General features: G+C 42.2%; 1 protein-coding gene across 1 annotated transcript in view; it reads right to left on the bottom strand.

The window, feature by feature from the left end:
• LOC120486771 (piezo-type mechanosensitive ion channel component 2) overlaps nucleotides 1-22,270 on the bottom strand; it is a 72,919-nt gene that overhangs the window by 16,071 nt on the left and 34,578 nt on the right. The window contains exons 27-41 of the mRNA XM_089133617.1: nucleotides 20,772-21,015; nucleotides 13,977-14,073; nucleotides 12,641-12,800; nucleotides 11,438-11,527; nucleotides 11,243-11,340; nucleotides 11,031-11,140; nucleotides 9,805-9,913; nucleotides 8,626-8,694; nucleotides 8,117-8,283; nucleotides 6,774-6,964; nucleotides 6,261-6,380; nucleotides 5,918-6,130; nucleotides 3,832-4,090; nucleotides 3,544-3,732; nucleotides 380-581 (exon numbers count right to left, since the gene is read on the bottom strand). Of these exons, the coding sequence (XP_088989743.1) occupies nucleotides 380-581; nucleotides 3,544-3,732; nucleotides 3,832-4,090; nucleotides 5,918-6,130; nucleotides 6,261-6,380; nucleotides 6,774-6,964; nucleotides 8,117-8,283; nucleotides 8,626-8,694; nucleotides 9,805-9,913; nucleotides 11,031-11,140; nucleotides 11,243-11,340; nucleotides 11,438-11,527; nucleotides 12,641-12,800; nucleotides 13,977-14,073; nucleotides 20,772-21,015 (2,318 nt within the window). The remainder of the gene's footprint in view (nucleotides 1-379; nucleotides 582-3,543; nucleotides 3,733-3,831; nucleotides 4,091-5,917; nucleotides 6,131-6,260; nucleotides 6,381-6,773; nucleotides 6,965-8,116; nucleotides 8,284-8,625; nucleotides 8,695-9,804; nucleotides 9,914-11,030; nucleotides 11,141-11,242; nucleotides 11,341-11,437; nucleotides 11,528-12,640; nucleotides 12,801-13,976; nucleotides 14,074-20,771; nucleotides 21,016-22,270) is intronic.

Raw genomic sequence — 22,270 nt, 5'->3', positions numbered from 1 at the left:
CTAGTTTTTCTTATCATAGCCTACAAATGTCTTCGGAAACTCCTTTTCCTCGTTATATGCAAAATGCTTTTGCATCATAAACGATTAGCATCTGCACATTGAGCATCTGGCTCGCTCGGAACTACGGAACAAAATGCGTTCCGTGTCAGTTCAATACTCGAACAAGACTTTTTTTGTGTCAAATACAGAATGATTCCGTATTATACGAAACGTTTGGCAACCCTTGCAAACAACCCTCCCTTTTGCTCATTGCGCGTGACTCAACTCACGGGTGTGAGTTGAGTCACGCGGAATACACACACACACACACACACACACAAACACATATATATATATATATTCAGTATATTCCTCGTAGATATTCATATGAAGATCTTACCCAGTCGCTCTGGACTCTCTGCTCTCTGTCTCCGAAGGAAAGAACTGAATGAAGCCTGAAGAGGAAAGAAGGGAATTCGTCGATTTGTGCTTTCTTCTCGTAGTCTCGATCCTCCAGTCATCTTGTTTTTCTCTGTTTTCCTCTTTAGCTTCTTAAAGAAGTCTGGCATCTCCACCTCCTTGTTATCCCATAAACCATGACACTGAAGGCACAAAAACAAAGTCACACAAATCTCACTGGCTCTGTTATAAAACCTACTGAACCACCAAACTAGGCATCATAGGCACACTCCTGATGCAAAGACTGTTACGATTGGTGGTCGCAGCAGAGACTGGATCTAATTCACAGGGGTGGGCGCCCTAGATGCTGACGAGGGCGAGGCGTAGCGGGACAGGGAGTCTCCAGGGCGGCACTGGTTCTGGAGGCAGGAGAGGTGCAGGCAGATCGGTGGCCGTCTCGGGAATGGTCTCCATGGCCAGATCCATTTTTTATCAGTTCTACTGTTATGGTTGCAATCTTTTATTAAACAAAAACAAACTCAAATCTTTAACAAACGGATACCCGGGAACAGAACATTGAAGGAAAACTCCACCGTTTTTTGAAATAGGGCTTATTCACATTCTTTCCTACATTTAGATATGTGTGCAAATGCATTTTTGTCTCAGTGCATGCATTGTTTTAGTTTGACAGGGTTGGCGCTAGCTTAGCTTAGCACAATGAATGGATTCCTTTGTTGCCAGCTAGCATGTCCTGAGTAAAAGTGATTAAAAAAAATAAACAAACCCACGTAATTACTTCTTGTTCCTTGTGTATTCACAACGAGTACAAATAGCGACACAGATTACCACTAGGCGATTTCCTAGGCAGATATTGACTTGGGACTATATTAGGGGGAAGCACAGGCGAATCACTGCTACTTGGGCGCAGAGACGTCACGCAACACATGAAATCCCACGACTTCCGTAAACATACCGGCTTGAATAGTAGCTACCTGACTATTTTCCTTACAGTACATGACTGGCGATGAACATGGCTGATTTTGTGAGAGACGAAGAGGGTGACTTCTCAGACAGTCAAGAGCCAGAGCCATAACGTTACCTATTTGAACCAGAGTTTTTAGAAGAGGAGCTGCGCGTGCTTTAGAAATAGACCGAGAGGAGGAGGATGTTGCGATCGCTCAACAGCCTGAGGACGTGTGCCCGCAGTTGTCACAGCTAACGTTACTGAGGATTTCACAGCACTGACCCTGATCCATCCTGCAGTACTCATTTTTTTTCCGGTGTGATAAGGTGAAATGGAAAAAACGCGCCACGCCGAATGGACCAAATGGATATAGGTAAGTTATAACGATAACAGCTTGTTCATGCTAAACAGGTAGAATTCAACATGACGTTCGTAGTCTAGATAAAGCTTTTCAGCATCGATCTTACAACAGAATAAAGACACCGATAAACATAAGGAAGAGAGTAATACAAGAACTTACTTTGTTCTGCCTGCGCTTTGAAAATAGATGGGACGGCCGTATCTTTCAGACGTAGTAACTTTACCGTCTTTCTGGGCACATATTCCATTTTTTCAAGGGTAACGTTAGTCCTCTGGTGCAAAATGCTCTTCGCAAACAAAACTGTTTTATTTTGTCGAGTGGCGTTGATGTAGGCTACAGATCTCCAGAGTAGCTAGCCTTTCTCAGTTTTTGTGAAACATTACATTCGTGTAGTTCTTTGCTTGTTCTCACAACCTTTTGCTATGCAGGCAATTAATTACCATGTTTGCTATAACTTCTCAAAATAAATAGTCCTAAAGCGAAGACACTTGTTGCAGGTCGCGCCGCTATGTTCTTGTTTCGTTTTTTTTTTTTTTTTTTTACGCGCTGAACACCGGTATGTTTACGGAAGTCGTGGGATTTCATGTGTTGCGTGACGTCTCTGCGCCCAAGTAGCAGTGATTCGCCCGTGCTTCCCCCTAATATAGTCCCAAGTCAATATCTGCCTAGGAAATCGCCTAGTGTTAATCTGCGTCGCTATTTGTACTCGTTGTGAATACGCAGGCCACAAGAAGTAATTACGTGGGTTTGTTTATTTTTTTAATCACTTTTACTCAGGACATGCTAGCTGGCAACAAAGGAATCCATTCATTGTGCTAAGCTAAGCTAGCGCCGACCCTGTCAAACTAAAACAATGCATGCACTGAGACAAAAATGCATTTGCACACATATCTAAATGTAGGTAAGAATGTGAATAAGCCATATTTCAAAAAACGGTGGAGTTTTCCTTTAAGAACTGACTAAGAGCAAGACAGAGAACAGGGTTTAAATAGACAAAACCAAAGAGCAAATCAACAAGACACACCTGAACTGAACTAACAATCAATCAAAAACTATAGAAACAAACAGGAGAAAGACAGAACTGAACTAATAAACAAAACAAAAATAAACACAGACCAGAAACTAACTTTGACAGGCTGCCTGCAACAATGCCTTTGTTTGGTCAAATTATAAGGCAGCACCGCCTGTATTCTTCGAAGAAAATTAAATCCCAGAATACACTGTACCAAGTTCAAAGTGCAATTCCATCCAATATGGTGGAAGAATCAAGGAGAACAACCCAAGCTCAGTGGAAAAATTTGCTTCTGGCGATACTCCTGCAAAATGATTTATGTTGATTCTTGCACATTTCACATTTGAAAATAACGTAGCACTTACACTAAAGTTAAGCAATCACAAAAGCAAACGTGAGATAAAAACATACTTCTACTGCTCCAGGTTGTAAGTATAACGCTGTACCAGGTGAGCTGGAAAACAAGTTTACTATTCCAGAACTCACACTTATGGAGCTGATTACAGGATGCAAACCTCATAATGTATTAGTTTCAGGCACTATGGTAAAAGATTTTTGAGGTCATAATACAGTATTAGTGCAAGGAAATGTATGTACGGCTTGGAAGTCTTACAGAAATGTATTTAGGGTTGCACATTTTTCCAATGGTTTTAGATTAAGAAAATATGTTGGTTATAAACAGTTTAAATTATTTAAATAAGGAGAAAAATTGAGAAAACATTTCTAATTAAAAATAGAATATTTTACCAAATTTGATGTATCCTTGCAATAAAACATACAGATCATGAACTGGAATGTCTTTTGAAGATGTCTGGAAAGGTGAAGTACCTTAAGGATGGAGCGATGGAAGAACAGAGCAATTAACTGGATGAGGTCTACCAGGACGTAGCCATCTTTCTTCTCAACTCCAACTATGTTGGGGACTGCGAATGGACGCTCCGCATTAATGCCACGATATGCTGATGTAGTCCATGGGAAGAAGCCAAACTGGAAAAAGTACTTCACCACAACTGTGAGCTGAGTGGAGAGAGATGAAGAAAGGGGGAAAAGATGGGAGCAATTTCAGGTCTATGTTCTCTATTTATTTTTAACATCAGCTGTTGGAAAGATGCTGACCTGAGTGTAGATGATGGCTGTCATCCAGAAGCGCTTGGTTGGTCGTGGCACTGACAGCATGGCCCACAGGAAGATGAGGATGGGCAGGAAGAGTGTGAGCAGAGAGGCAGACACCATGTGATTGAAGATAATCACAAAGTAACAGAACATCTCTGACTGAGACTCCATCAAATTGTAGAGAGCAAAGATGAGGCGCACACCACATGGTAATGAAGAGAAGAATCTCTCAGACTCCTCAATCTCTGGAATATCAAATATTCTGTATAAAGGAAGTGAAGACAGAGAAATTAGAAAACGGTCTCCTGAAAACCACCATATTTAAAATGTGTCTGGTGTGTGTTTTTGAACTGACGCAGTGTTTCCAAAAGAGGTGGGCAGATCGATCCCAGATAGCAAACTGACATTGAATCAACGTGGAAACGACGTCTCTCATGACATTGAAACAACGTTGATTTTGCTCATCGAATTAACGTTGAACCAACGTCAGACGCGGCATTCTTCAAAGCTAAATGAAAATCGAAAATTGGTTTGCTTTCATAACGTTGAAACAACGCGTTGATTTCAAGTTGATTTTCCGTTAGTTTTGAAAGAATGACGCGTCTGACGTTGGTTCAACGTTAATTCGATGAGCAAAACAATGTCAGATCAACGTTGTTACGATGTCATATTTCCACGTTGATTCAATATCAGTTTGCTATCTGGGATACTAATATCGATAATATCGATACCAACGTTGGTATCGGTATTGATCGATACCAACGCGAAAATATCGATACTTAAGTTTCAGTTTCTCTAGTTTTGCGACCTGACCGTGTTTGTCAAAATGCTGCTGCTGTCACAGAGCAGGGCAAGCTCTCTGTAATCCTAGTGCTTCTCTCGTCCCCATAGACAGATATCTCGCCCCCCGCTCCTGTGCTGTACAGTCACGTGACTCACCACTAGTGCGCTCCAGGACTACCACCAGTCAGTCAGGCACGCGCGCGGCCGCGAATTTCTAGTCTACAGCAGCACAATCAGAGACGGAGAACTTGTGACTTTGTTTATTTAAGAAAAAAATCCTGAAAAGAAGTGCACTAAAGAAGAGAAACATTTTTTGTTAACATGCTACTTGAAAGAGAATTTGTTTTTAAATTTTTTATATTTGTGAAGTAATAATTTTGTAACTTTGTTTAAATAAAACAGAAGTAACCAAAAGTTGTTTCTGAACAAAAGCTTTTGTAGTACTGATTTTAACTGATTAATAACCCAAAATGCAAATCACAAAAACAAAAGTAATGAAAATTCATTTAGATTTAGGTTGAAGAGGCATCCACCTTAATTATTAAAAAGTATCGGTATCGGTATCGGCGATACTGGCCCTGTATTTACTTGGTATCGGATCGATACCAAATCTAGCGGTATCGCACACCTCTAGTTTCCAAACCTGTAACCGCAGCACAACACATTTGAGATGTCAGGGACTATTTTACTGCCAGAAGGATGGAATTGAATGATTTTTCTTCAAAAAGGACACATATTAACTTTTCATTTTAAGAAGAACACACTTCCTGGCAGTCAAACAGCAGTCAACTAAATATGTTTAACTATACACCCAGACAGCAAACTGACATTGAATCAACGTGGAAACGACGTCTCTCATGACATTGAAACAACATTGATTTTGCTCATCGAATTAACGTTGAACCAACGTCAGACGCGGCATTCTTCAAAGCTAAATGAAAATCGAAAATTGGTTTGCTTTCATAACGTTGAAACAACGCGTTGATTTCAAGTTGATTTTCCGTTAGTTTTGAAAGAATGACGCGTCTGACGTTGGTTCAACGTTAATTCGATGAGCAAAACAATGTCAGATCAACGTTGTTTCGATGTCATGTTTCCACGTTGATTCAATGTCAGTTTGCTATCTGGGCACAAACTAGTATAGTCAACAACATTGACTTGAGATAAGATATAAGGTTCAAAAAGGTCAAATGTTGTAAAATATAAGTGGATCTGAGCTGATTCATCTGAAAGTACGTAAGAACAACCTGTGGACACTTGATGATATTTTTAGTAATGTCTTCGATCTTGTGTGTGTGTGTCTCACTTGTTAAGCAGTAATTCGCTGGCAGTAAGTGCTCTGGTCTCTTGATTGAGCATTCGGGACTCTTGGATCTCTTCATCTTTTCCCTCATGCAGATGATTCAGTTCTGGCAGCGCTACATGTATGTCAGGTATATTTTCTTCATTTGTCCATCCATCTGTTATCTTTTCAAATCTTTCATCATGATCCGTCAGCTCTTCGTTGTAATCAGGATTTCTTATGAGGAATAAATGAATCAACAACAGAAATGACTTACTCTTGTTTAGTGCGTGCTAACAGGACTAATGTACAAGACACAGAAAGTGGTTATTTTGTTTTGTTAGAAAAAGAAGAAACGGATGTTTACTGGGACAGGACATCTCCATCGTCGCATTGCTGGACAGAATCCAGTTGATTAAGATCCAGGTCTTCCAAGTCTTCTTGAGTTGGCTGGCGTGTGACTAGTGGAGTTTCTTCAGTCTGGCAGCTGAAAAACATACACAGGTAACATTCAACATGATATACTGTAGAGTTCGCAAACCATTTAATTTTCACAATGTAACTTTAGAATGCCATTTTACCTTTCAGACACTTATGCTGTACCAATTCATCATCACGGCTGATACCCAGCAAACAAATTTAATTTATTTACAAATTCATATTTTTGTGCACTGTGCACGTTTGAGTGATTTGTTTTCTTTTTATATCAATGGGTGTCATCTTCAGGTGAAGATTTATCTCATCAACTGTTCATTTTTGGGCCAAAATATTATGTTAGTCATACATTTTTTTTTTTTGTTTTATTAAATTTTGTGTTTGGAACAACCAAACTCACTGGAAAACCAGGAACATATATCCACATATAATGTTCTTAGCATACCTGGATAGGCTGCTGCCCCATGAGTGGACACTGTTGAGTTTGACGTAGCCACACTTGCGACTGCTCATGGCCGGAGGTGTGGAGATTATTTCCTGTATTTCCTCTTTGGCCTCCAGTGATGCCTCTGTGTCTTGTCTGGTGAGCCAGTTTTTGTAGAACTGATGAATACTGTCATGGGTGACATCTCTGCCCTAAACATCGACAAGTGTCATTTTAAATTAAATTATTTCAGAAAATAAATGATATACCATGAATAAAGTATTTCCTTGACATCACAGACATCACAGCCACATTCCTTGACATATTTCCTGACTTTTTTTACAACAGAAAAAGTCATAATATGATGTGACAGTAATGTTACAATGTGAACGGCGGTGAACTTACTAGAGATATTAAAGTATCCTAATGTTCAATACTTTTGCTTACACTCTAAACAATGCCGGGTAGTTTGAACCCAAATTTGGGTAAAATATGGACAAACCAAAATGTTGGGTTAAAAATGTCATTTAAAAATTTAACCCAACTTCAATTTTCACAACTAACTGTAATTTTTAGATTGCATTTTTAACCCAACATTTGGATTTGTCCATATTTGACCCAATTTTATTTTTTTAGAGTGTAAACATGCGTTGAGGAGAATATGTTAATGTGTAAACCACCCATTTGCCTCATCTTTTGGTTCCCTGTAGGTCGGTTTTGGTGTTGGTATTCCACTCATTCAACAATGCTTTGCTCAGGTAAAAGGCCTCCAAGTTGTGCATTATTTGTTACAACTAAGTTTTGTATACAGTGTATTTTTCTCATATCAGTGGTAGAGAGACTTCATTTTTTAAAAGCATATTGACCACATATGGATGTAGCTCAAAATGGATTTGGAAAAGTCACATTTCATGTATTTTTTGCCAGTCACACTTGCTAAATATGATCAGATTTCATTTAGATATTCACAAAAATTTGGACTGGAATTTAAAAAATTGAATGTTGACTGAGAGAAAACAATTCTGCTCACTGTTTTACTCTCTTGTCTATATTTTTATACATATTGTTAATCAGTAATATTTCAGTAAAAAATAAATCTTTTCATGCATGTTCAACTAAATAACTTGCCCATTGTGGTAGGTCAGCTATTACTTTATAGGACTGAAGTCATGACATGAAGCCATGTCTATCAAGCAAACAGGTGAGAGGTGTCCTGTTGGGACATGGGTTTCATGTTCACCAATACTCCATGTGTTGGGGAATAAAGACCATAACCCTGTGCTATAATCATCATCTAAACAATCCTCCATTTCCGAGGCGACAGGCAATGGAGTGAAGTATATCTGGCCGAGTATGGACTTCACCTTGTTCTGTTGAATGCTCAGTAGAGTTTTCTCAAGCCGAAGCACCTTCGAGATGTTCAAGCTGTCCTTACAGAGCGACTTCAGACCTGATATTGCATCCTCCGTGAGATAGAGAAGGAAAACCCAGAGAAACTTCACCGTGTCAAGAACTCGCTTAAATATGTGCTCTACAAGAAAAGAGAGAAAATGGTGCAAGAAAACAATTAAAATACCAATGGTTAAATGATCAAAATATGTGCTAATGTGTATAATCTGAATAATTAAACATCTTTATTTTCCTCCAACCTTGAATGAATGAATGAATCGTGGCAAGTCAAAAATGTATTGATTTATGTTGACATAATGATGTTGATCATTACATTAACTTAATATTATTGGAGCTGAGGTGCTGTACCTCAGGTGTGTGTTAACCTAGAAGCTGGCGTTACTGTTTAGTAAAAGAAAAGACAAGCTCCCCTTGATAGTCTGTAATTAATATGGAAGGATATTACATTTCTCAGCAGCTTTACCTCTTTCTTCCTCTTCATTTGGACTGAGCTCCTCTTGCTGCTCCTCATCAGACTCCTCTTTCTCCATCGCTATGATATAATAATCAGAAACACTTCTTCATGCTTTCATGGACATTTCCCTTCTTAGCACCCTACATCTTTGTTAAATATTAAATATGCTATTGTATAGTAAGTATACACATGCACATCATCACCATTTTCAAAAATTCACGGTTTTGTAGTTTACACTAAGACAATAACGGTACAGCTTACCGGTAATCCTATGAACGCATATACAAAATGCAGAATCGAATCATTAAATCAAATTGCACCAAATTTTAATGTGATTCGTCTCAAATCGAATTGTTCTAGATTTGCTTGAATTAAAAATCTATGACTCGTGAATTGAATCGATTCGCAGTCTACCCAAAGACCCACAGCCCTGATAACCATGCAACCGTCTGTGACAGTGTTGGATCAGACATCGCACTATATATCATTCGTTTCTACTGAAAAAGATGTTTCCAGAAGTCATAGATCCTCTTCTTAATACAACGCTCTGTCATGACCCAGATAGCAAACTGACATTGAATCAACGTGGAAATATGACATCGAAACAACGTTGATCTGACATTGTTTTGCTCATCGAATTAACGATGAACCAACGTCAGACGCGTCATTCTTTCAAAACTAACGGAAAATCAACTTGAAATCAACGCGTTGTTTCAACGTTATGAAAGCAAACCAATTTTCGATTTTCATTTAGCTTTGAAGAATGCCGCGTCTGACGTTGGTTCAACGTTAATTCGATGAGCAAATCAACGTTGTTTCAATGTCATGAGAGACGTCGTTTCCACGTCGATTCAATGTCAGTTTGCTGTCTGGGGAAACTCTAGATGACTCAAGCTGAAGTCCTTTACCCAGTCAATCTCTACAGCTGGTTTCTCAGCTCAGAAGATTCTATACTTTACATTTTCCCTATATGTTTTAATATACAATCAGAAAATATAGACTTCCTGTTATTTAAAAAAGAATCAGAGAGATCAAGAGATATTTAGTGGAAGTGCTGTCTCAAATCATTCCTGAATGAGATCAAACCCGCAGTTGGTCAGACAGAAAATTAGTAAACCTTCTAGAAATTCACTAATAACTCCACACGTCAAGCTAGTATTTGCTGCAAGCATAGTTCAGAAAGCGTACCCTCCTGTCTCTGCAACTGTCTTTTGGCTTTTCTTTGCTCTTCTTCCTCTTGATGTTCATGGTCTCTAAGGGCCGCCTTGGCTCCTGACGTCCACGCCATATATGCCAACTGTTGGTGAGAAAGAAACTGTTGTTGACGGCCCGTGGTGAGGAGCCAAGAGTTCGCTCCGAATGTTGCGCTAATCACTAGCAGTGCTTCGCCTTCTGAGAATATAGTTCCCAGTATGCGTACGGTTAAAAGATGCGTGTCTCATGTGACTTTGTTATTTGTACACACTGTGAATATACAAATAACATCATTTAAATAGGAAAATGTTGGCGTTATTTTGTCCCTTTTTGATATTAGAATGCTAGCTGGAGCCATTTACTTCCAGTATTTGTGCTAAGCTAGGCTAGCGGTGGGTGCGTCAGACAGAGTTACAGCATGTACGGAGATGAAAAGGGTATGTATGGACTTATCGAACTCTGGGGGATATGGTGAATAAGCTAAAGTCCCAAAAAGTTGCGTGTTCCTTTAACACTAGAACTACCGGAATCCAATAACAATGGAACAACTAGTGAAATTTCATAACTACTAGAACGACCATAGCGGTCATTCTGGCCGTTCATACGTTGACGTTCATACGGCCGTAGGTATTGACAACTGATCGTCATTTTCATCATGTCATATCTGCATTTGAACCTTTCTCTTTAAGTTTTTTTTTCCAATGATGCTTTTAAATCTTGTCGCCATCGCCCTTAAAACAAGCACAAAAGAAAGATTTCCCCAACAGGCGCTGCTTCTACGTGAGGAAAGTTTTGCGTCAAAAATATTTTTTTCACCGCACTCACGCTGTGAATAGACATGCTAAAAATTAGGAAACTTCACAGTCAAAAATTCAAAGCTTCATACCAATTAGCACAGCCCTGTTTGTAGATACGTTTAATAATCAATACAAAATCGGTTACGATCGGTACAATGTTGCGATCGGTAATAATAAAATACAGGCTCATTTGAACGGCGCAAACTCCAAGCATCATTCACTTTTATTTTAGCAAAGTTATTTAATGGTAAAATTTAAAAACAGTCCAAATGCAAAATATATTTTGGTGCCATGTTGAGAATCCCTACAATGTTTTATGAATTTAATCACTACACAATATATGAATTTATAAATATCTTTAATTTGCGTTCGGCATTTATGAATAGTATTCTGTGAATGCGTACAGTTCTGTTCTCTCTGTACCTGAAAAGCAGTTTTCTTCTTTGGTAAAATGTTGTCCTGTGTCCTGTCCTTCACCTCCTCTTCCTCTTCCTCACTGTCAGTTTCAAACATATCATAGCCACAGTCCCCATCTGAACGTAAACACACACAGTGAGAAGACGATATATAGTTCATACCAACATGTGGATTTCATCACAACTATATACTATTAAATATCTGCTCAAAGTGCTCACCGTTTCTCTTCGGGACATGTGAGGATTCAGGATGAACAGCAGATGATGTCACTTCCTCACGAGGAGCATTCTTCTGTTTGGACTTGATTTTCTCCATTCTGTGGGACAAGTATGAAACAGGCTTTACATTTATTTACAATATTAAAGTATTTCATTAATCGATAAGAGAAAAGTAATATCAAAATGTCTCCATACTGTTTCTTCAGGGTCTCCACAGATTTGATCTCCATCTCCAATCTTGCTGCCACCTGTTTCTTCACTTTGGCTTCAAACAACTCAGCACCTCTTATTATACAGAAATATTAGAACAAACCCAGGTGTTAAGGTATTATTATGTAAGACTACTTTGTTAATGCTATTTTACATTTTTGCTATAAATAAATTAGGTAACACTTGAAGGGGTGTGCACAAGACTGACATGGCACCTTCATAATCCTGAATTTGGAGGAGGTTTTTATGAATGTTTATGACAACTGACATTAAGTGTCTTTTCTATGTCTTTCTAAATGTCTATGACATTTTTAATGCAAATATGACATTGTTTGAGACATCTTGACATTACTAAGACAACACAACCTGTCATAAACATGACATAGCAGATTCATTATAAAACTTAAGAAAGCACCTAGCTTTGTTGGTTAACATTAGTTAGTTGTTAACATTACAAGTTGTCATGACAAAGACACTGACAGGTTATGATGTATTGGTTTTAGAGCCCGACCGATAAAGGATTTTGAAGGCCGATACCGATACAAATATTTTTGGTTTTAAAATCCGATATGCCGATATATCGGCCGATAATTTATTTATTTATTTTTTATTTTTTTTTAAACTGGACATGATAGTCACAAATGTTGTCAGGCTTATTTGAGTTAAGAGAACTGATGGGGATGTTCTTTTAATTGTTATTCAAGCGATGTATGTGTCGTGACCAACTCAACGAGTGTTGCCAACAGGGACGGTGTAGAGTGCCCTCTGGTGGACAAACTATACAACTCCAACACTCGTGACATGGTTCAAGCGTGTTTCGTCCGTTTTTATTTTATTTTTGAAATATTCATTTATCGGCCATTATAACCGCCGATACCAATAGTTTGGAAAATGCCTAATATCGGCCGATAATATCGGTCTGGCTCTAATTGGTTAATGTCAAGTCGTCATAACAAAGACGTCTCAAACAATGTCATATTTGCATTAAAAATGTCATAACTGAGTGAATGACACTTAATGACAGTTGTCATAAACATGCATAATATGTCATGTCATGATTATGAAGGTGTCATGTCAGTCTTATGCACAGTAAAGTGACCATAAATGATTGTGATCATTTTCATGTATACATGTTTTTACATTTCTATTGTTGTTAATAATAATGTTTACAGGTTAGACGTTTCTCACCTTGAAGCAAGGATCTTGGAAGTCTTCAGGTCAGACACGACATAGAGGAAGTAGTAGCTGAGGAAGACTCTCCTCTGAGCCAACAGCACAGTGAAGCAGATCGCATCCCAGACGATACCGGCTTCACCCTCCGGCAACTCACACTGGCTGTCAGGCTTAGCTACACACACACACACACGTGTGTCAATGATATAACACACATTTAACTGATGTAATGCCTCGGGTCAACTGCGTTCCCATTATGCTAAATTTAAGATTTCAGGACGGATGTAAGTCTGATCTCTGCTGCAGAATATCCAATGGTCAAATGGTCATTTATTGGTTAAAAGGTAAATCTCCTGCAGTACATTTGATGTAGATTTACACTTCAGAAATCACTTTGTGATGTATAGGCTACTGTGCTATACTTTATCTACACACACACAACCAATAGCCATCATAAAATGGGAGAGTCCTCGATGGATTAACGTAAACTAAATAAATAATCAGAGAAGCAAATATTGTTATGAAACACTACATTACTGCTTGTTTGTGAAAGTTGTTGAACTTGCGAATATTAAGTTGTCTTTGGTTGTTTATGTTTTTACACTTTACAAGGTGGGGGGGGGGGGGACAGTTAAAAACACTAGGATAATGAGCGGGTGGTAGTTTACACACTATTTTTACACAATAATCGGACTCCACCTAACTAATGTATAGCCAACACCATCAACATTCGTGAAATGCCAAAACATTGGTACAATTCTCTCATGCATCATGGATCCTGTATTTCTTACACATATGCAATGAATTACTAAAGACGAATCATCGAATGAATGATAATCTATGCACACCTGAGGTGATGATGTGGCCACAACCCAGACAGCAAACTGACATTGAATCAACGTGGAAACGACGTCTCTCATGACATTGAAACAACGTTGATTTTGCTCATCGAATTAACGTTGAACCAACGTCAGACGCGGCATTCTTCAAAGCTAAATGAAAATCGAAAATTGGTTTGCTTTCATAACGTTGAAACAACGCGTTGATTTCAAGTTGATTTTCCGTTAGTTTTGAAAGAATGACGCGTCTGACGTTGGTTCAGCGTTAATTCGATGAGCAAAACAATGTCAGATCAACGTTGTTTCGATGTCATATTTCCACGTTGATTCAATGTCGGTCTGCTATCTGGGAACATGAAGCAGATTTGCCATTACACCTCAGGTGTGCATTAATAAATGCAGTTGTCATCCACAAAACTTAGCCTATGACAGATTTGAAAATAGAAATGAAATATGACATTTCCGGCGGTGTAGTAATGATATGATTACTCTACAGGCATTGGGATACTCACGTAAACTGTAGCCTTTGATGGTGCAGAACATGCTGAAAGCTTGGATTAGCCAACAGCCGTGCTTCTGCAGACCCTCCAGATAAGCACAAGAGCCAAGCTGATCACACACACACACACACACACACACACACACACAATATACTTTATTATATATATATATATATATATATATATATATATATATATATATATATGTAGAGTTCAGATGCAAAAGCTTCTAAATGCCATTTAAGAATTTTCTTCTAGAATGGTCATTTTTATCAAGCTTGTATATTTAAGTTCAGTAATTTCACTTAAATAACAATTAATAGGTAATCTTCATTGCCATTTAAGTGAAATTACTGAACTTAAATTTACAAGCTTGATAAAAATTATCATTTTAGAAGATGGCACTTAGAGGCTTTTGCATCTGAACTCTTCATATATATACAGTATATATATATAACGCTTATACTTTAGAGGAATAACAAGATATTTTCAGTATGCTTGCTGCCTCTTGGTAATATTATTAGAAAACATGGGATAAGATTGCATTGTATGCAGATGATACTCCATTAAATATGTCAAGACCAGGTGAAATTTCTAAATTATCCAAGTCGACAGTATTAAAGGGTTAGTTCACCCAAAAATGAAAATTCTGTCAGTATTTACTCACCCTCATGTTGTTCCAACCCCGTAAGACCTTCGTTCATCTTCGCAACACAAATTAAGATATTTAAGATATTAAGATCACTCCTGCATACAGTCCATAGGCTTCTTGAGGGACTGGCTCTTGCTGTCCTCGAAAAGTCATTAAAGACATCGTTAAAATAGTCCAAGTGACTACAGTGGCTCAATCTTAACTTTATCAAACGACGAGAACACTTTTGTGCGCAAAAATAACGCCTTTATTTCAACTATTGGTTTATTTCTCCCTCTGCGCGAGTCAGGTTACTAGTTTAATAGCGTAAGCTTCTGTTATTGTACGTCACACGCATCACACACACATGACCAGCGTCGGCCAATAGTGAGCCTACGTGTGACGTAGCTTTACGCAATCACACTACGTTAACTGACTACAGGCCCATGGAGAAGGAACGTCTCTGGTTACGTATGTAACCCTAGTTCCCTGAAGGGAACGAGACGCTGCGTGTAAACGCCGTGGGAACGCCTCTGCGTGACGAGTCATGAAGCACGTATGAAATCTGTCCAATGGCGAGACGGAACGTCATAGGCGGGGTGACGTATCGACCAGGAAACTATAAAGCATCCCCGAAACACAAGCGCAACAGCTTCTGATAGGACTGAAGCAAGCGCTCACGGGCATGCTGGGAGTATGGCATAGACACGCAGCGTCTCGTTCCCTTCAGGGAACTAGGGTTACATACGTAACCAGAGACGTTCCCATTCAGGGAACTTCGAGCTGCGTGTAAACGCCGTGGGAACGCTAATACCAACGCCGCCATGCGAGCAGGTGTCCGTTGTATGAAATCAGGCACATATTTAGACGAAAGCACCTGCGCCCCTGGAGCGGAGCTACCATACCCCTGGTTGAGTGAGCCCAGACAGCCAAAGGAGAAGGCTGACCGGCGGACTCATATGCAAATGAGATGGCCTCGACCACTCACTTACTCAACCTCTGCTCAGATGCGGGACAACCTTTCTTCGGAGGTCCAAAACAAACAGATAACTGTTCAGGCTTTCTCCACAGGGCAGCTCTGTGGACATAAGCATCTAGAGCCCTCAGAGGGCAGAGCAGATTAGTTTCTCTTGGTCTGACCTCACAATACCACGAAGAAAAAGAATTACCAATGGGTATCTCCCGTGAAAAGCTCCACTCAAAGGGACGTGGTAAGCAGATAGGCCACCACATACACCTTTAGTGTTGAGTGGGATAACCCTGTGGAGAAATGCTCCAAAGGAATTCCAGCACCGTCACACCGGGCAGTTAACTGGGTCCAACTGGTGTTCTCCCCACCAAGAGGTGAAACATTGCCACCTCAAGGCATATAATCTCCTCGTGGACGGAGCTCTGGATTGGAGGATGGTCTCCACGACCTCAGTCGAGAGACCCGATTCTATGAGCTGGGCCCCCTCAGAGGCCAAGCCACAACCTCCATAGATCTGGGCGGGGGTGAAGTATCGACCCGCATCCATACTCGGGCCGGCCAACGCGGGGCTACTAACAGTAGAAAGACCCCGACTCGGTGAACCCTCTCCAGAACTCCTGGGAGCAGAGCAATCGGGGGAAATGCGTACAGGGGTGACCTCGGCCACTCCTGTACCATCGCATCCAACCCCAGAGGGGCTGGTGGATACAGAGAAACCACAGCATGCAGTGTCTCAGTCCCTGGATTCAAATAGGCCTACCTCGGTATGACCGAAATGACTCCATAGGAGCTCCACCACCTCGGGGTGGAGTCTCCACTCCCCGGGCCTCGGCCCCTGCCTCGACAGGATGTCTGCTCCCCGATTTAAATATCCTGGGATATAAAATCGCCAAAGAAGAAGCTTCCCCTGGGCCCACAGAAGGATCTGGCGCTAGCCTGAATAATGGACATGAGCGCAGACCCCCTTGATGGTCTATAAAAAGACCCCCGATGTGCTGTCTGACCGGACAAGAACATGGTGACCCCTCAGGTCTGGGAGAAAGTCCACAGACCCCGGGCTGAGCGACCACTCATGATCGCCCCCAGCCCGTGAGGGAGGCGTATATCGTTAGCTTCTTTGGAACAATGAAGTAACGGCTGTAATACCCCAACTCTCTGTCGGGGGGAAGAACTCGTTCTATCGCCCCCTTCAGTAACAGAGCTTTCACCTCTTGTTCCATGACCAGAGCCTGCTCGGGGGATACCACTGTAGGCAAAATCCCCCGAAAACGAGGCGGGCGTGACCTGAACTGGATCGCGTACCCGCGTTCGATAGTCTGCAGGACCCATCGAGATATATTTGGAAGACTTTCTCATTCTGCCAGAAATTCCACTAAGGGTACCAGTCTCTCGAGACTGGCCTCTGGAGTAATTATAAAGACAGAAACAGTGCCCTGTGACCGCGCACAGGCAGGGTTTAACGACTGTTCTGTATCGCTCCTCGGAGCAAACGAGCTTCCCTCGGGAAACCACTCGCTAGGACCGTCTGCGCCCACCCTCACAGGCAGGTTCAGCAGAACGGGTCCCTGCAGACCCCCCTGGTGGTTTATGTAAGAGACCACAGACATGTTGTCTGACCGGACAAGAACATGATGATCTCTGAGGTCTGGGAGAAAGTGTTTCAGAGCCTGAAACACCGCCATCATCTCTAGACAATTTATATGCCATCGGAGATGATGGTCTTGCCACAACCCGCGGGCCGAGCGACCACTCATGATCGCTCCCCAGCCCGTGAGAGAGGCATCCGTCGTCACCGTTACCCGGCGACACGGGGCTCCCAGCGCAGGTCCCAGGGACAGGAACCAAGGTTCTTTCCACATAGCCAGGGCACGGAGACCACGTCGCGTGACCTTGATCTTGCGGAGCGGCTTTCCCCTCGGGGAGAACCCCTTGGTCTTGAGCCACCACTGTAGTGGTCTCATGTACAGCAGGCCGCACGGTAACACGTTGGATGCTGCTGCCATCAGACCCAGAATTCTCTGGAATTCCTTTACAGTGAGTGACTGGCCTAGCTTCACTTGCTTGACAGTCGAGATAATCGAGGCTATACAAGCCGGCGACAGACGTGCCTGCATCGTCGTCGAATCCCATACCACGCCTAGAAAAGTGGTCCGCTGAACTGGCGAAAGCACACTCTTCTTAGCGTTGAGTCTCAACCCCAACCTTCTGATGTGGGCGAGGACGGCATCTCGATGCCGAATCGCCTGATGCTCCGATTGAGCCAGAATCAACCAATCGTCGATGTAATTTAAAATGCGAATGCCCTGGAGACGCAGCGGGCCAAGGCCGCGTCCATGCATTTCGTGAAGGTTCGAGGAGATAACGCTAGGCCGAATGGAAGGACCCGATATTGGTACGCTTCGCCCCAAAAAGCGAACCTCAGGAACTTCCGATGTTGCGGAAGGATGGAGATATGGAAGTACGCGTCTTTTTTTAGGTCTATCGTGACGAAACCAGTCCTCGGACCTGATCTGTGACACGATCTGCTTGAGAGTCAGTATTTAGAACTTGAGCTTCCCTACTGACCGATTTAAGAGGCGCAGGTCTAAAATCGGACGCAGCCGCCCATCCTTCTTTGGAACAATGAAGTACCGGCTGTAATACCCCAGCTCTCTGTCGGGAGGAAGAACTCGTTCTATCGCCCCCTTCAGTAGCAGAGCTTTCACTTCTTGTTCCATAACCAGAGCCTGCTCGGGGGTCACCACTGTGGGCAAAACCCCCCGGAAACGAGGTGGACGCGACCTGAACTGGATCGCGTACCCGCGTTCGATAGTCTGCAGGACCCAACGAGATATATTTGGAAGACTTCCCCATTCTACCAGAAATTCTACTAAGGGTACCAGTCTCTCGAGACTGGCCTCTGGAGTAGTTTTTAAAAACAGAAACAGCGCCCTGTGACCGCGCACAGGCAGGGTTTAACGACCGTTCTGTATCGCTCCTCGGAGCAAACGAGCGTCCCTCGGGAAAACGCTCGCTGGGACCGTCTGCACCCCCCATTACAGGCAGGGTTGGCAGAACGAACCCCTGAGGGCACCGAGAGAGAGCGGGCGCCGGATTCAGCGGCGAACACCTCTGTCTCACGGTGGGGACCACCCTCAGTAGCCTGACACCAGTGGCGTCAGGACTTCTTCGACGAAGCCTTCCTGGCGACAATAACCGTCCTCAGATCGGTTCTATCCCGGGAAGACCTCGCCTGAGAACGCCGCGTCTCAGCCCAGTTTTGCTGGGGAGGAGCCCGCGACGCTCTCTCGACGGGCGGGGCTGCTCTCGCCCAGCAGCCCCCGAAGGATGAGTACGGAGGGGGAGACATTTCTGGAGCGCCGCTGCCTGTTTTTTTCCCGGACGACAGCGGCGCATCCAGGAGAAACGCTTTATCTTTCTCCTTCATATTAGCCAGATTTAGCCACAGATGCCTCTCCGTGGCCACCAGGGCTGCCATAGAGCGGCCGACTGATCTGGCCGTCTCCTTGGTGGCACGGAGAGAAATATCTGCCGCCTGACGCAGTATCTCATTAATCACGTCAGTGCCGACGACCTCCCCCTCACTCATATCTCCTAGACCCAGCAATATTAGCATACATAGAGGTCTGGTGTGTCAAAATTCTAGCTGACACTGGTTTGTTCCACGATCTACACACCTCGGTGTGTAGATCGGGGAAGAAGGGCAAACACCGGCATGGAGGTAGTGAGTGTGATATTAAAAATCTCTCATCCATTTTACTCTCTCGACTCTTGTTTCTCAACTGGCCATTCAATGGTTAATTTTTCCACAGCCCGAGTCAAAAACCTCCATTTTTTCTTTATTTTTACTACATTCGCGGGAGACTGGGATGGCAAACGAGCTTCCCTCGCTCTCCACTGAGTCCATAGACTCTGCATCCACACTTTCAACATCCAGCTCCTCAGAACTGGATAATTGAAGTGATGGCGCCTCAGCCCGGGCAGGAAAAACCGCAACGCGGACTCCCGCAGCGAGAACTGAGGCACTGGATCTACCAGGTAAGGGCAGAGAAAGGGCGGGGCCCGTCTCAATCCCCGCTGATAGATCCATCTGCGATCCCCACGACGCAAGCCTTCGCTGTGCCTCGGCAGCAGCGGGACCCGAGCCGCGGGGAGCGCGCACCGAACCACTCTCCTCGAAGAGTGCCCGGCGGGAGCGAAGTGTCTTCATGGGCAGACACTCGCAGTGCACAGCCGGCCCCCTCGAGAGCCGACTGAGCATGCTGCACTCCCAAACAAACAACACACAGATCGTGTGTATCCCCACCCGTGATGAAGCGAGGGCAGGGATGAACACACTTTCTGCTGTTGTTTGCTCGCCATATCAATATATATAAATATACAATATTAGACAGACAGACAAAATTCATACATAGAGCGCTTGTGAAGACTCAGAAGCTGTTGCGCTTGTGTTTCGGGGATGCTTTATAGTTTCCTGGTCGATACGTCACCCCGCCTATGACGTTCCGTCTCGCCATTGGACAGATTTCATACGTGCTTCATGACTCGTCACGCAGAGGCGTTCCCACGGCGTTTACACGCAGCTCGAAGTTCCCTGAATGGGAAGTGAATAGTTGAAATAAAGTCGTTATTTTTGTTGTTTTTTTGCGCACAAAAGTGTTCTCGTCGTTTGATAAAGTTAAGATTGAGCCCCTGTAGTCACTTGGACTATTTTAACGATGTCTTTAATGACTTTTCGGGGACAGCAAGAGCCAGTCCCTCAAGAAGCCTATGGACTAGTATGCAGGAGCGATCTTAATATCTTAAATATCTTAATTTGTGTTGCGAAGATGAACGAAGGTCTTACGGGGTTGGAACAACATGAGGGTGAGTAAATACTGACAGAATTTTCATTTTTGGGTGAACTAACCCTTTAAATATTGGATAAGCAGTCATGCACCCTTATGGTGGGTAGACTTTTACATCCACTGTAGGGTTATGTGTTTGGGCTCTAGTAAAACCATATCTAGGTATGTACTGATCTGATTTTATTTGTGCATGGCATTGAATAAACAAATGAACTCAAAAACTACATCTCTTTGCCCTTATAGAAATTGTCTTTATTTGGCAGAAATGATGTTATTCCCTGAGTGAAACTCCCAGAGTGGCATAGCATGGTTATATTTCATTGGTCACAGACATGCCGAAACTCTGGAGATGTGCTTACTGAGAGCATGTTCTTGAGGCTGATGACCACACAGGTGTAAGCTATGAGTCCGTCCCACAGTCTCAGCACACACCGCACCGGCTGCAGCAGGAGTGTGCCTCCGAACAGCATGAAGTAGAAACAGGCCACCAGATAACCCAGACAAAAGATGTTAATTCGTGTGGTTCCAGTGATGAAGATGAGGCATAACACCATCCAGAAAAAATAACTGAACACAAACAGCTTCAACATGTCCAGAAACGACCTGAAGGCACACACATAACATAATCATAACATTAGGGGTGTAACAATATATCGTGCCACAATATATCGCAATACAAAAATGCAACAATACGTATCGTGGATAGTAGGGTTGGGTATCGAGAATCGAGTATCGATTGGAACCGAGACTAACTTTTCGTTTTTCCCGGAATCGTTCAAAAGTTCAAATTTTGATTCCTAGTTTCGATATTCACAGTCCGCCGAGCGGAAGAAGAAACCGCTGAACAACACCAACGAAGAAGCGTCTACCGGAAGTGTTGGCATAACCACGCGAGTCGAACATGAGTAGCTTACGTCGGCGATCCAAAGTGTGGCTTCACTTTTCTAAAAATAACGAAATCTCGGCAAAATGCTAAATTTGTGACAAAAGGAGTATTTTTACAGAAGGAGTATTTCCTTCAGAAAGGCCGTTGGTTAGCAAGGTTAGCTAAACTTTTTTTGCCTCTTAAAAGAATCAGAATCGAGAATCGTTAGGAACCGGAATCGAAACAAGGAATCGGAATCCGAATCAGAATCGTTCAAATTTAAACGATACCCAGCCCTAGTGGATAGTGACAATACGTATTGTGGATAGTCCCCCCAAAATAAAATTTACTGTGTGAGAAAAAAATTATATTTTTCAGATTTTTAGTGTCAGTACTACATTAAACTACTACTTTATAATGTTGATTATAATGTATAAAATATTTGTGGGTCCTGATAATGCCAAATGTCTGATGTTACCAGTAAAAAGTGGCCAACATGATTAGTCAATGAAAGCGTGCAAGCATATTCGTCTAAAATTATTCTGTATTTTCAGTTTCAGAATCATGAATATTGTTATTCTGGTGTCACCATTGATTGATTGATTGATTGATTTACTTTAATGACCACACAGCCAGGCTGGTGGAATGGGTTACAAGCACCAAGGCCAAACCTATTCATTTAAACCCACAATGTAATATCAAAGTTAGCATTTTAATCAACAGTACATTTTTATGTCTTGGAGTATCGCAATAATATCGTATCGTGAGTTCAGTATCGTGATCGTGACATGAGGGTATCGTTACACCCCTACATAACATTTTACAATTTTCCGATGATGAAATGCAAAAATTAGAAATTCAGAAAATTTAGAAATTAAGTCGTCTAAAAATTAAGCAGTCAATAGCTGATTACTTTAAAAAATACCATGTTCAATGTGTTCTGAAAGAGCTAGCACAGCAAATGTTTGCCATCTTAGTTTTCCGACTGTGTGG

The sequence above is a fragment of the Pimephales promelas genome, chromosome 7 (genome assembly GCF_988280905.1).
Source record: "Pimephales promelas chromosome 7, fPimPro1.hap1.1, whole genome shotgun sequence".
In the NCBI taxonomy this organism is placed as follows: Eukaryota; Metazoa; Chordata; class Actinopteri; order Cypriniformes; family Leuciscidae; genus Pimephales; species Pimephales promelas.
This window is presented reverse-complemented; position numbering and strand designations above follow the sequence as displayed.